General features: G+C 38.5%; 1 protein-coding gene across 1 annotated transcript in view; it reads right to left on the bottom strand.

Annotated features, from left to right (window-relative positions):
- The window catches only part of SMURF1 (SMAD specific E3 ubiquitin protein ligase 1), a 63,571-nt gene that overhangs the window by 29,285 nt on the left and 18,936 nt on the right, over positions 1 to 15,350 (bottom strand). Inside the window, 1 exon segment of the mRNA XM_038418975.2 lies at positions 2,139 to 2,177. Coding sequence (XP_038274903.1) covers positions 2,139 to 2,177 — 39 coding nt within the window.

The following is a 15,350-nucleotide window of genomic DNA, read 5'->3' as shown; positions in this document are numbered from 1 at the left end:
TGTAGCTCAACCATATGCTGGAGCATACGAGTTTGATCCTCCAGCAGCCTCAGCATTGAATCCTGCCTCCTCTCATCATGCTGCCGCCATCTTTCAGCTTCAGCCCTCTCTTCAGCCTGCCACTTACTTCAGCCCGCCACCTCTCCTCAGCCCTCTCTTCAGCCCGCCACTTCTCCTCCCAGTCATTTTGTGCTTTCCTGCACTCTGACATTGTCTGCCTCCACACATTCACCTGTGCTCTGTCAGTGTGGGAGGACAGCATGAGCTCAGAGAACATTTCATCGTGAGTGCGTTTTTTTCGCCTTCTAATCTTCGCTAGCCTCTGGGAAGGAGAAGATCCTGTGATCCTTGAAACACGTGCAGCTGGTGGAGAAAAAAAGGGACAGTGGTATTTAAAAAGACATTTTATACAACAATGGGTACACTCTTTCACGGTAAACCTTGCTGTTAACATTACATACATAGCACGTGCTTTCGTTCCAAGGTCGCATTTTGCCTCCCCCACAGCGCGTGGCTAGCCCCTCCACCCTCCCCTCTCCCTGTGACTAACAGCGGGGAACATTTCTGTTCAGCCACAGGCAAACAGCCCAGCAGGAACGGGCACTTCTAAATGTCCCCTTAAGAAAAGCACCCTATTTCAACCAGGTGACCATTAATAATATCCTCAGGAGAGTGATAACACAGAGAGATAAAGAACGGATGTTATTTGAACGCCAGCAAACATACACTACAATGCTTTGTTCTACAATGATTCCCGAGTACGTGCTACTGGCCTGGAGTGGTAAAGTGTCCTACTATGGTGGATGGAATAAGGCTGCCCTCCTCAGAAACCTTTTGCAAAGGCTTTGGGAGTATATCCAGGAGAGCCACAAATGCCAGGGCAAATCAATCATTAAACATGCTTGCTTTTAAACCATGTATAGTATTTTAAAAGGTACGCTCACCAGAAGTCTCTTCTCCGCCTGGTGGGTCTGGGAGGCAGCCTTGGGTGGGTTTGGAGGGTACTGGCTCCAGGTCCATTGTGAGAAACAGTTCCTGCCTGTTGGGAAAACCGATTTCTCCGCTTGCTTGCTGTGAGCTATCTTCCTCGTCCCCAAAACCTGCTTCTGTGTTGCCTCCATCTCCATTGAAGGAGTCAAACAACATGGCTGGGGTTGTGGTGGCTGAACCCCCTAAAATGGCATGCAGCTCATCATAGGAGCGGCATGTTTTGGGCTCTGACCCGGAGCGGCCATTCGCCTCTCTGGTTTTCTGGTAGGCTTGCCTCAGCTCCTTAAGTTTCACACGGCACTACTTCGGATCCCTGTTATGGCCTCTGTCCTTCATGCCCTGGGAGATTTTGACAAATGTTTTGGCATTTTGAAAACTGGAACATAGTTCTGATAGCATGGATTCTCTCCCATACAGCGATCAGATCCCGTACCTCCTGTTCAGTCCATGCTGGAGTTCTTTTGTGATTCTGGGACTCCATCATGGTCACCTCTGCTGATGAGCTCTGCATGGTAACCTGCAGCTTGCCACACTGGCCAAACAGGAAATTGAAATTCAAAAGTTCGCAGGCCTTTTCCTGTCTACCTGGGCAGTGCATCCGAGTTGAGAGTGCTATCCAGAGTGGTCACAATGGAGCACTCTCGGATAGCTCCCGGAGGCCAATACCGTCTAATTGTGTCCATAGTACCCCAAATTCGACCCAGCAGGGCCGATTTCAGCGCTAATCCCCTTGTCGGGGGTGGAGTAAGGAAATTGATTTTAAGAGCACTTTAAGTCGTAAAAAGGGCTTCATCATGTGGATGGGTGCAGGGTTAAATTGATTTAACGCTGCTAAATTCGACCTCAACTCCTAGTGTAGACTAGGGCATAGACACAGAGGTAAGTGACATCACTGGTAGAGTCAGGACTAGAATTATTGACGCTCCGCACGCTCCAGTCTTGTATCTAGGCTGCCTGTCTACATCACATGAACCTAAATAGTAATCCAATGCTACTGGCAATTGTGGAAGTTATCCCTAACTCTCTCTCAGAGAAACAGACATGCATAGGAGTTAGGACAATAATAATTTATAGTTTAAAAATACAAGTGTGAGAACAATACCATAAAGCTATTTATACAGTATTAGAAATCTGTCAGTTATACTTACTGAAGAAATCTTTTTTTGCAAGATTCTTGGCACATAATACTGCAAAACAAAAATATCAGATTAATATATCTAAAAGCCTTTTATAAAAATTTCAACACCCATAATGATTAGACACCAAAAATTCTCAATCTTCAGCTTCCTAGGAGCAATGCCACCAGCATCTGCCTTCAACAAGGAAGTGGAGTAAGAGGCTGTCAAAGAGCAAATATGATTGAAAACAATACTGCATTCAATTCATAAAATGTATAACCAAATGAAACTGTCCAGACTAGTTTGCTATTCAACTTGAATGAACTGCAAAAATAAACCATTAGCTTTTACATCCTTTGTAGCAACAGGTAAAGATTTTTTTTTTAATACAATCATCATAAGTGTCTTTTTAAATTGGGTGCTAGATCACAGGATCTTCTTCCATAATCATTTCCCCCGCCCCCGACCAAAAAATGAAAAATCTGCAGATCTGTGAAGCATTGTACTCATAAGAACACTGATGACAATTTGAAATAAAATAGTATTACAGAATCAGTCAGTTACTACGTGAGCACTTGGAGCAAAATTTAATTTTCTTCTACTGCTGGGGTTGATTTGAGAAAAAAGGAGGAAACAAAGAAAAAAGTGAATATGGGAAAAATTAGAATCAGAAATGTTAGACTATTAGTTGAAATTTCTAATTAAAAAAAATCCCTTTAAAATATGGATTTGTTCAGCCTCTCACCCCACTTCTCACCATCAATATGAAAGCTTATTGGAGAAGTAAGGGAAAATTTCCCAATATGCAAGTTAAAGCCCTATACTCGTTAAATTAATATTTTCAGACTGACCCAAGTTCTGTGGGGTTTTCTTGCAGATACCTTCTGCAGACCTCCTGAATAAAAGCCACGGCAGCTCCTGACTACTGAAAAATTAGATTCTCTGTTTAATGTTTTTTCTTTGCCACTGGTTTTTGGTCTACTGTAGTAGAGGGTTACTGCCAATTTTAGTACTGCAGTCTGTAAAACCCTCAATTTTAGTTAAAGCTATTATTCACTCTAGTTACACAAAATTCCTGCCACAAAACAGTCAATGCTCCAAAAACACCTTTATGAAGCAGTCGCAGTAGCCAGCATCCCTAAGCTGTGCCCCTGGCTTCATTCTACTATTTGCGCACTAAACTCACTGAAGCAAAAATGCTTTTAAACTGCCCTATCAATGGGTTCACTTACAAAACTCAGATTTTTAAATCCAAGTAAACAAAGAGGTGACAAAGGCACTTGATAGGGGACTGCAACAGGAAGTGGAGCTGGTGATTGAGGAGATGGCTTTCCTCCTCCAGGCTGTGTTTATGCCAGACTTTTTCTTAAAGTGCACTACCGCCAGTGAAACTCTTCTGGCAGGGTGCACTATGGTAGTCTACCATTGGCATTGTACTGCCAGAGCGCTATATACCACTTGTAAACATAAAAACCTCACTGCAATTGCTGCAAAAATATTGGGGGTGTTAACCCTGGCATGCTGGTCATTTACATTATATCTTCCAAATAGCTTCCCCTCACCTTGTTTCAACAGGATATAGTTTTCTTCACATTCTGTCCTGAACTGTTGTGTAGAATTGAGAAGCATTTTTAAATGACTGCTGCATTCCATCCCAAAGGTAGCCTCTACATCTAGACTGTAATATTTTATTAAGGTTTTGTGGAACTACCTGCCAATTCTAGTAGCGGATTCAAAGACCACATGAGCCAGATTTGTAAAGCACTACTGTGGAACCATATTTGGCAGCAGGTATGGAAAATGTCTTTTCCTCAGCGTCAGTGCTCATTCTGGGTATGACTTTACTGCAGAGTTAACTCAAGTTATCTATTCAAGTTACTCCTCTTTAATTGGTTGAGCTCAAGTGGGAGTGGCCCCAATGAGAAATAATACTTGACCTTCAGCGACCACACTGTTGTTATAGTTGGGATTCTATTCTTTGGGGCTTATTTCTTGCAATTTGAGTTTTACGTAGATGCCAAAAAATAGTTTTTAGGCCTCTCTCTTTTGTATATACTGTAATGAGTAATCTCACTGTAATGTTTCTTTGTGCACTTTTAATGTAGTGCTGTTTCAAACAGCGTTATGTTAAAGCACACTATGGCATCTTTAGTGTGCACCAGAAGGGTTTACATAAGCCAAATAGTGCACAATACGTTAGCATCCCAGTGGTGTTTTAAGCAGAGGTACTCTGAACCCTTTGCCACTGAACTGTAGGAGAACTTGTCCATCCTTTCTGGGCACATGGAAGGAACTGTGGGAAGATACTGCAGGACTAGAAGCACACCAGAGGCACTAACCTGTAACCCAGACTACAAAGTGGTCATGTTAGAAGTTGACAAGTTGTGTTCACTTGAGTTTTAGCCTATACCCCTTCTCAGGCCAGTCAACTCAAGTTAAAAGGAGCACTGCACTCAAGTCAGGGCTTTTTGTGTGTGGATGGGATTCTAATTAGGAGCAACACTTGAATTACTTGAGTTAACTTTGCAGTGAAGACAAGTCCTCTGAGAATGGTCACCTCTTCCTGTGCAGAAAGAGGGGAGGTCTTATTGAAAGATGTCTGCTAAGCTAGGTTTTGGTCATTTTTGTGCTTTTATCAGGTATTATAATTGATCATCTTTGTTTATATAAATGTACTTTCAATTACTGCATTCCAAGAGGTGTTTAACCCTCTGCATTCTTAGTCAGAGGCATTAATCCAGATTGGTGGACATAAGGGTGCAGAAAAGATTTTGACTTGGAAAATATTTACACATCTGACACCAGTCTTGACTTTCCCTCCCTAATCATAGGTCAAGTTAGTTAGCTCAGAGTAGGAACTTTAACAGGTCATTTCTATTTAAGCTCTAAAATCTTTACTGCAGTTAAGTTTAATTCTTATTTATAAATGACTACTTGGAAAATTTCCTTACAGGAAGAGAGGAGTAAAAGTGAAAAACCGGAAGTCCTAGATGCAAAATAACTGACACATTGTAATGAATATTACTGTATACCACACAATGACTTCGGGCTGCAATTTAGTTTACGTTTAAATGTGGTTTACATTACAAACTTATGGTATAACTACGTTGTTTAGGCGGCGTGGAAAATCTACTACCCTGAGTGACAGTTATATGAACTAAAATTCGGATGTAGACAGCGCTATGTTGATGGGAGGGCTTTTCCTGTCAACATAGCTACCATCTCTCCGTGAATGGAATACCTACACAGATGGGAGAAGCTCTCCTATTGGCATAGGTAGCATCTTCACTGCAGCAGAGCTCTATGTGTAGACAAGCCCCCAGTGTGTCTGAGGTCAGGTGTATACTATAAGCTTTTGCTGGCATAGCTATGTTGGTAAGAGGTGAGACAAGCTATGACCAACGTAACTGCAACAGCAAAAGCCCCTTGTGTATACAGTTATACTGGCAAAACTGTGCTTTTGCCAGTACATGCTGCATCCACACTAGGACCACTTTGCCAGTATAGTTATGCCAGCAAAATGCTCCCAATGTAGAGAGAGACAGAAATAATACCACCTCCACTAGTGCCTCCAGAGTTCACATGGCATGCAACTTGCAAACATGGGAATCAGGGGTGACCTATTTATGAAGGAGAATTTTTTTGGCACTACTATACAATAGTGCAATCGAATGCTATACTATTTATAAGTTCTGTCTTAAGGGCTACTTTCCAAATTGGTGTTTTTCTATCTCTAAAAAAGGCAGTTTAAAAATAAGTACAAACAGCAGCGCGTTCTGTTATTCAAAGCTAAAATGCGGGGGTGGGGGGAAGGAGAACAAGTTTTCTGAGAGGGCAGAATAAAAGGACAAAGTATTTTAAATGTTAAAAATTAGAGAGCAGCAGCCCAACACATGTTGCATAAAATCCCACAGTACCGTGGCACAAGATTAAAAACCTTAGCTGAATCTGTTAAATGAAATCCCTTCTCATCCAAATGGTTCAGTGTATTTTGTATGGAAAATATTCTGAATACCACCAGCAACCCTCCCTATACTGCCTCTGAGAATCATTCTGCTTGCTGTACCTATTCTTTGTACATGCCCTTAAAAGAGACTTCATGGAAGACAAATGTCTGTTTTGATTTTCCACCACTAGGCAACACATGAAGATTCTGAGTGTTTTTTTCTTCAGGTTGGCAATCATTTATGTTTGATGGGGTACGGAAGGAGAAACAGTTTAATAGAAAATGAATATTGCTGAAGGCACCACGTGTATAAAAACACAGTTTCTAAGACTAACTACATTATTGTACCAAAATACACCATTATATTTGCAATTTGAAGTTAAATTGTTACCACAAAGCTCAAGGCATCCATTCTATTCTCCTCTTCCTTTATTTTTGTTTTTTTATTTTTTATCATAATTAAGCAAATTTTTGAATTTTTTTTTTTAAATTCAGTCAACTTTGCACTTCAGGTTCTGAAAGATTTCAGAGGGTGGTATGTATTTAACTTTTCAGAAATCACATACTTGGATCTCTGATATTTAAAACTCAGAGACCAGAGGCAAACTGAAAACCTGTACAGATGTCCATGTAATAACTATTCTGAATAAGTTGCAAACATCACATGACTGACCTCATTAATGATGGAGAATAGTATTATGACGACGACAGTTTGCTAGTCAGCAAAGAACAGGCTTCAGTGGAAATACAAACCTATCCTGACATTTCACTCCACCTTAACTAAAACTAGAACTCAACTGGGCTACAGGACTGAATCAATACATTATCCTTTACATTCCTATGAAGTTCTCTCTTAATTAACTGCCAAAGGAAGAGTTAGTAGATTTAAGATATTTAGGTCTTTTTATGCAGCCCTTTTATGTGGGCTGCAGTGGGGTTCAAAGTATGTTTTTTTTCCTGACTAGCTATATATCTCCATCTACAAACAGTAGGCACCTCTGAAGAGAGATTCAAAAACCACAGACCCAGAGCGAGTCATTTTTATTAAGCGATAGCTAGCAAGTGGGGGGATGGATAGTATTGGCCTGCTAAACCCAGGGTTGAGAGTTCTATCCTTGAGGGGGCCATTTAGGGATCTGGGGCAAAAATTGGGGATTGGTCCTGTTTTGAGCAGGGGGTTGGGACATATGGAAGAGTTGGCTAGCTTTCCAAGCTTTTGGAAATATTTTAACCTTTATTGTCATCACACACACACACAGGAAAAATATAGGGCTAAATGGTGGGGCAGCGCTGATTCGTGAGGACTGAGATTAGAGTTCTGAGCAGAATTGTGCAGGAATTTATAGAAGGAATTAGGGGACTAATGTGTGCAGGGGAACAGAATTAGGCCTTTGTGTATGTGGTGAATTACAGAAATGGGGAATAGAGAATAAATTGGGGGACATGTGAAAGTTCTAAAATTAATTATGTGGGAAAGAGGAAGATTAATTGGTATTGAATTAAATCAGTTTTATTTATTCAAACATATGCAAATTTAATTTTGTCAGGAGATATTAGCAGGTACGGAATTTTTTTTTTTTTTTTAAATATTAACTTCCCCATCTGTCCCCCTTGCTACCCACCCATAGTTAGTGCCCGATCCAACTTATCTACTAACATAAATATTTATTTAAATGCCCTCAATTCTAGCTATTGTATCACTTAACGAATGATCCGCCTGTGCTCCAACACAACATAGCCACTCTCACCGCCTCCTCCACCTCTGTGCCAAGAACCCACCCACTCACACTGCATAATTACATATTCTGTAACAGAAATTCAAGAAGTCAGAAGTGCCTTGTTAGTGCAGCCACTACACCCTCTCCTGGAAGCAGGTCAGTTTTTGAAAGTAGGAGTTGCCTTTGATTCCCGTTCACCAGCCACTTGTTTAGCCTTTATGCTCAATTCCTACCCAATACCTACTCCTCTTATTCAGTCACCTTCTTACCTATATGTCCCCCCCCTTAACTGTCTCCCAGCCTCACAAAACAAATGAAGACAATTTAAATCTTTAATAGCAATTTTTAGCCACAGATCTCAAAGCACTTTTCAGTCCTGGGGTATTCCGATTTTACAGATGGGTAAATGGCAGAGCAGGGAACCGTCCCCAGATCTCCCACTTCCCAGTTGAGTGCCATATTCATTGGACTACACTGCCTTCCTTGACATTTCAGGGGAATTCTGCCACATAGTCCCACTGCATGGTATACTATTCTCAATCTTTTCCTAAGTAATGTATCCACCAGAACCACAACAAAAGTGGAAAACAAAGTAAGTCAAATTTTTCTTCCCTCTTTTCTAATGTTTCCAACAAATCTGATCCAGTGAATTCTGTATGAAATGCCCACAAGTTATCTTTCAACTATTTGAGAATATATTATGCTCTCATTACACCATTGTCTTCTGTCAGAGTCTGGATACAATACGTATTTTGAGAAGTGGACAACTAAGAGACTGGTTAGAATTTTTTTTTTTTATACACATGATGTATATACAGGGAATAAAGTTCAAAAAATAAAGTGCAAACATCCTAAACACAACTTCAAAGCTGAGAATTTAAACAAAAAAAATCAGGAAATTCAAAGCTACAATTCCAACAAAAGCTATAGTAATATTCTCTTCCATATATACAGCATATTTCTGTTTATGCTGTTAATTTTATGACCTGATTTAAAAACAATACATCCAAGTTACAGTTGCTGTAGTAACCACAATTTTGGATTTCTTGTTTTATTTCTTAAACCATAAAATGATATTCATTTCCACTCAATTAAAAAAAAAAACAACTCCTCTGACTAGCAATGTTTATCTGAATGCTTCACACATCTGATCACACTCAAACAGATATTGAGGTGCAGAGCTGCTCACCATTGCCATAAAATTAAAAAATTTGTTGGAAGGTCAAGTGTTGCACATATGCAGCACATAATTTTCTTGAAACACCAAAATCTTTGAGAAATAAGCCCATGATGAAGTTTTAAAATTAGCTGTTTGTTATCCAAGCACTAAAAAAATTCTTAAAGCATGAAAATACCAAGCACACACAGGAAGTCTGAGGCAGAGCTGGTAATCAAACTCTAGAGTTCTGACTCTTGCCCCATATCTTAATGTTATACCATACTCCCAGTCTTTGCTGAACAGCAAAACAAATAATATTCCAAAAAGTAAGCATCTGACAACAGCATCTTTAATCATAACTTCACCAATATGCATTTGATTTTTACCAATATAGGTGCAAGAGTGAATGGTTAATTCAATACAAAATTTGAGATCTGAACACAATAAAGGTATCGATTTTAGCTATTAAAATTGTCTTTAGGTTCAACCTTTAAATGTAGTTCTTTCCTAGTTATGAAAAAAGACTGAAGCTACATCTTTAAATGACATTGGGATCCCGTACGTGTGTGGAATAGGAAGGAACAATGCTAACAATGATGCAAAGGCCATTTATTAGTTTGTACTAACTTTTAATATTAGGAAGGTAGGACTATTTGTTTCTTTAAAAAAATATGGAAATAGTCACTTAGATATGTTATATGAATGTGCTTTAATTACCCATCCATTAATGTTATCAGTATTCATTCAAATTATTTAAGATTTTTGGCAGAGTACAGAACCACCTAAACAAAAGGGCTGCCAACAGCAGACAGCATTCATTTAGTAACACAACAAACCCACAAGAATATTTAGGCAAAAAACATTACTAAATATATAGATGGAAGCCTGGACTCCCCCCCCCCCGCTTTAATTTTCCAGGAAATCAAACATTCCACAAATACAAACTTTAGCCTTAAACTACTCATCCACTTATGAATGATTACAAACACAACCGTACAGTGAAATTCATGCAGGACATAAATGAGTAACTTTCTAAGGACACGAGAAATAGGAAAAGAAACCAAGTGAATATCCAAAAAGCTTTCTTCCAAATTACTTTGGAATTCCTTTGTACATATTTAGCAGAAAAGTGTTTACAGAATACTCAGATGATTTAGATAGCTTTACTGGTACAACGAATTTAAGATAATATTCAACCTCCTCTTTCACAAGTTTGAAAGCTCTTCAAAATTTCTCAAAAACTGATTTTCTTTAAAAATATATTTTTTATAAAACTTGTGTGTAGCAGATCATTTGGGTGCTAATTCAAATGTGTAATGGGTCTTCTGAAAACCTACATACTAGTTATAAAATGCATCATTTTGGATCTTGCTCTTTTATCAGATACGCTCTCTGTTCTCCCTTTTGAAAGTGAATGGCTCAGCCAGCTACTCTACTAGTATAATTATGTTTTTGTGACCAATTCGTGAAACACAAATGACAAGGGTCGAGTTATGTGCACACAGCTGCTCTTCCCCGCCCCCCCCCCAACAAATATTCATGTGTCAACCAAGTTTGAGAGTCCTTACAAAGAAACATCTTTCTTTGTCCCTTGTACACTGGGAAAACTTGGACGGCTATATATATTGTCCACAGAGCAAAACACATTTGAAATGGTGACAGAAAGAGAACCACATGCCAGCTTATATAACTCTGGCAAGGGCAAAACATGGTTAGCTATTATACTTATCAATCAAGTATTATATTTGACCCTGTTTATACATACATACATATACAGACACACACACACACACACACACACAGTTAAGTGCCAAATTATCTCATCAGTAAAAATAGAGCAAAAACCTGACTGGTCATAGGCTTCAAGTGTCCTGCAGTGGAAAGCAGAAGCCTCTGCAGTGAAGCTGTTGAGAAAGTTTATTTAAATATAACAAGACAACAGCCCAACAGTGACATTATAGTATTCCCAAATGGTCAAAGCTCTAAAACATCCATCCAAAAGGCAAACATTTTTTTGCCATTTCAATCCTGAAATCTTCATAAAAAAGCATTTTGCATCTCAGCCAAATAATGCTTGGGATTTATAGCCCTTCACATAGACTATGTCAAAGACTACTTCCAATTTTAGATGCTATTTAATTTACTTAAAGATCATACCAAAAGAGACAAGGATATGATTCAGAATTCCATATATATTAAAAATCCATTATATGAAGTTAAATTTTATTTTTTAAATACATGGAAGACAACAAAAAAAATCAGGGTATCTTATGTTGAATCAATACAAGAGCAAAAGTATTTAAATGAAAATAAGCCTATCTGGAATTTTTATAGACAATACATTTTTTTGGTACAGATTAGTGTCTGGTTTTCATCAAATGCTCAACAGGAATGTTTGCAAGAGCTTAAAAACAAACAGTGTTATTTTAAAAATGTATGCAGTTAAGCCATCTGTAAGCTGTAAACTATGCAAACTGCTAGTTCATCCCATGAGAGTTTAAATGTATCACTTTGAAAGATTTTAGTTAAACAACTTGCATGGAACATTGTCTTAAAGTAAAAATACAGGCATGACTTCAGTCAGAGCTTGGCACTCAGCTGAGCAGACCTAACAAAAGCTGCTATGTAATGCACTGTGTAAAGGCGGCTAGCAATTGGCTTCTGCTGAAATTATACATCACTTTAGATGATGGAATCAAGAGCCACCAGAAAGAAAAAAGCTTTTTATAAGAGCAACATTTAACTGGGGGAAGCAAAGAGTAAAGTTAATTCTGCTAAAAGATACAATTATAAAGTAAGAGAGGAATGAACTGACCCAACAGCAAGTGAAAGTCCACAGGAGATCTGCTATTTAAATAGACAAACCAACACACACTCTTGTAGATTCAATTAATGACCTGAAACCAACAGAGATATTCCAACTTTCAATTACAACCAATTCTTTTGATGGCAACTAATACTATCCAAGGTAATTCTATAACCATCATAACCGCAGTATCCTAGCACTCCCTTTTCCCTAAATTCTTTTAAATCACTAAATACATTCAAATGAAGGATTTCCAGTACAAGACATCAATTTAAGAAAGAAGGAAACTTCACTCTAAGATATCAGACAAAAATTTTAAGGCCATATTTTGAGTATGTCTAAACATGAAACATAAACCAGTATTTTACATCTCCAGCAGTTAATCTTACACCAACTAATTACTGGAACTAAGGGTTATTCTTTAAAGTAAAATTATAAAATAAAGTCTCTTAAATTAATCTGACATTACTACTGGAGCGGCCTCTAAATAAATACATACTGATGTACTTTTCAAGAAATCCACATTCCATATTCTCCTTTTTTAAACCGATAGGATTTATTTTGCATTTACTTACTATTATTATAGGTATTAATACTGCAGCCTCTGTTCTGATATTGAGTACCGTAAGCAACCAGTGGTCTGGGATTTTCCCCTATTTCCTAGAGTATATACACCTGGTTTTCACATTTATATTTTAGTAAGAAAGCTATGGCAAAAAGATGGCTTTTACATTTCCATCTAACTGTAGTAAGACTACTTGTATCAATCCTTGTGATAGAGAGAATTCCAAAGCTATGGGCCCCACTGCCAAGGCAACTCTGTTCCCTGCTTCCACAAATTTCACCCTTGTTATCAACAGTTCCATTGTTCCTGATGGATACAGCTGTCTGGTTAAGCATGACAACAAGGGGGACAATTTTTGAAGTAACCAAGCCCCAACCCATTGAAGGCGATAAATATCAAGATCAGGACATTAAACCCAGTTTTCAGTGGGAGCTAAGAGAGTGTCCAAAAGACTAGGGTGAGGTGTTCATATTGATCTGGGCTATTTAGCAGATGGACAGCCATTAATTGAACCAGCTGGAGTTTTTTCATCAGTGTCATTTTCATTCCTTGGTACAGTGTGTTGCCATAGTCAAGCCAAGGGTAACAAATGTGTGGATGACCAAACATCCAAAGGATGGGGCATAGCCTCCTGGCCAATAGAAGAAATTATTTTTGGCAGCTGATCCTATCTGGTAATCCAGTATCACTGAAGAATCCAAAAGGAACCTAAAAGCTGCATACCACCATGGAACGCTGAGAATAATGTCATGGTGCTGGCTAGTTCTTCAAAGCATTTCTCTTCCACCGCCCCACCAATATTTTTTCCAGGTACAGTGTCACACAGGCAGGCATCAAGGCACTGATACTACTTAGACACTAGCAGCTAGACAGGGGTACTGTTAGTTTTCAATATGGAGAAAATATTCATACTGGATACAGTTTTAGTTATTTCCCATGAATATAACTTCATTTCACAACTATATGAGTGACTGGCCTTGAATCCCTGTTATATTTATTTTAAATTGACAGTTGTGTCATATGTCATTTGAAAGAATTCCCCCAGATTAGTAATAAGGTCTTAGATTTTATCTAGGACCGCATCAAGGTATTAATGACATTCACATTTAAGACCTTCAAGTGCAAGATTTGCCTATCTATAATTCTAAAGATTTTAGATTGATTACCTATTTTTTGATGCACAGCTAGTTACTATACATGAGATCCTGATGAACAGTTTCAACCCCTGCTGATACTGAAAGTTCAGCTTCTTAGCACAGATATACTGCCTTCCCTTCAATGTAGCCCATTCTAAAACACTCAGCCAAGCAAAATGAACCTACCACATGAAGCTATTGCAGCATAAACACCCTAAAGTGATTCTAAACACCATCTGGATTCCTTCCTGTAGGAAAATAAGTACTAAAAATGGAGAAAGCCATTTTCATTCATTACCAACATTTGACCATGTCTACATCACGAATGAGGCTGTGTTTGAAAACCAATATCAATCACTGTTCCCTCCAGGACCCTTCCAACTGTGGCTGCACATAGTTTAGCCATTTGTGCAATGGACACAGTCAAACCCCATTTAATACTGGACCCAGGAAGTATGATACCGCTCTATAGTCACATTGCCATTGCAGCTAGACAGAGACAGACCTAAACAGTAAAACTCCACCAATTCTATACACTGGCACCAGACAGAACACCTAAAGTATCAGATTAGTGGTCGAACATCTATTAATCAATTTTGTTTTTATTAATAATCCTTTATAGCCATATTATTTCTATCAGAAGTAGAAAACAAGGCATAATTTTCTTAAGCCATTCCCAGAAGATTATAAAAAGGCACAGCCAAATCTGAAGACTAAGGCCTATATTTTCCAAACTTAAGTGTCTAAAGTTGCACAACAAGATCTATTTTTAAGTAATTGCTCTGATTTTCAAAAGTGCATTGGGCACTTGTAACTCCCATCTATTTCAACAGAAACTACAGGCACCAAGTTTTTTTGTTTTGTTTTTTGGTAAATCAGACCTATTACCCTAAGCACCTAAGTACAGAGTTAGGTGTTTGATTTTAGGAACTCAAGTTTGGAAGTTTTAGCATAAGGGCGCAATTTATTTCTCAAGCCTTGGGAGGTAGTGAACAGAAATTTTCTGCAACGAGACATCAAACAACATGAGATTCTTGGCAACAACTTTGATTTTGAATATAAGAAGTCTCTCGATTAAAATATTACTCATAATTGAATCATTACAAAGTTTCAACTGTCAAATTCTGAGATTTATACATACTCAAACTATTATACATCCCCAAATTATTGTACATCCCTCCTATTTATTGGTCCAAATTACTGTAGTTCGGCACAAAGAGCTTAAAACTTATTCCCATTACTATTTGGACACCTATAGTTTTCTAAAGATCACCACTAAAGCCTTCTTGTTTAGAACTGAAAATGTACAGAAAGTATGGAACAAGTTGTCTATAGTATTTCTTTTAAATCAAATTTCACATTCATCCCCCAATTCCTGATCCTTTTGCAGAGTCTATTAATCCTAATATAAAAACCACTATTCTCTATTAGATAACAGCAGCTAACCTGTCGTAGGAAATACCCCTATATAATACCATTTTCACTGGATTAATATCAAAATTTCTAATATCTGCTAAACAAACAAAACACATTGATTTAGAAGTAAGCAATTTTTTACTTGGCTATTGTAAGAATAAGGCAGTAGTGTGCACATAGAGATGTTTGTTTTCTTGATAGACAAAAATTAAAGGAAGCATACACATATACTCTCTATAGTCTATCTCAGTGATTTGTGGGTCGCAACCCCATTTTAATGGGGTCACCAGGGCTGCCTTAGACTTGCTGGGACCCGGGACCAAAGCTCAAACCCAAGTCCAAGGACTTCAGTCCTAAGCAGCAGGGCTAAGGTTAGAGGCCCCCTGTCCGGTGTTGAAGACGTTGGGCTTTGGCCTCCTGGCCTAGGGCAGTGGGGCTTTGGCTTTGCCCCCTCCACCTGAGGTGATGGGGCTTGGGCAGGCTCAGGCTTTGGTCC

Source organism: Dermochelys coriacea, chromosome 10 (assembly GCF_009764565.3).
Source record: "Dermochelys coriacea isolate rDerCor1 chromosome 10, rDerCor1.pri.v4, whole genome shotgun sequence".
Lineage (NCBI taxonomy): Eukaryota > Metazoa > Chordata > Testudines > Dermochelyidae > Dermochelys > Dermochelys coriacea.
This window is presented reverse-complemented; position numbering and strand designations above follow the sequence as displayed.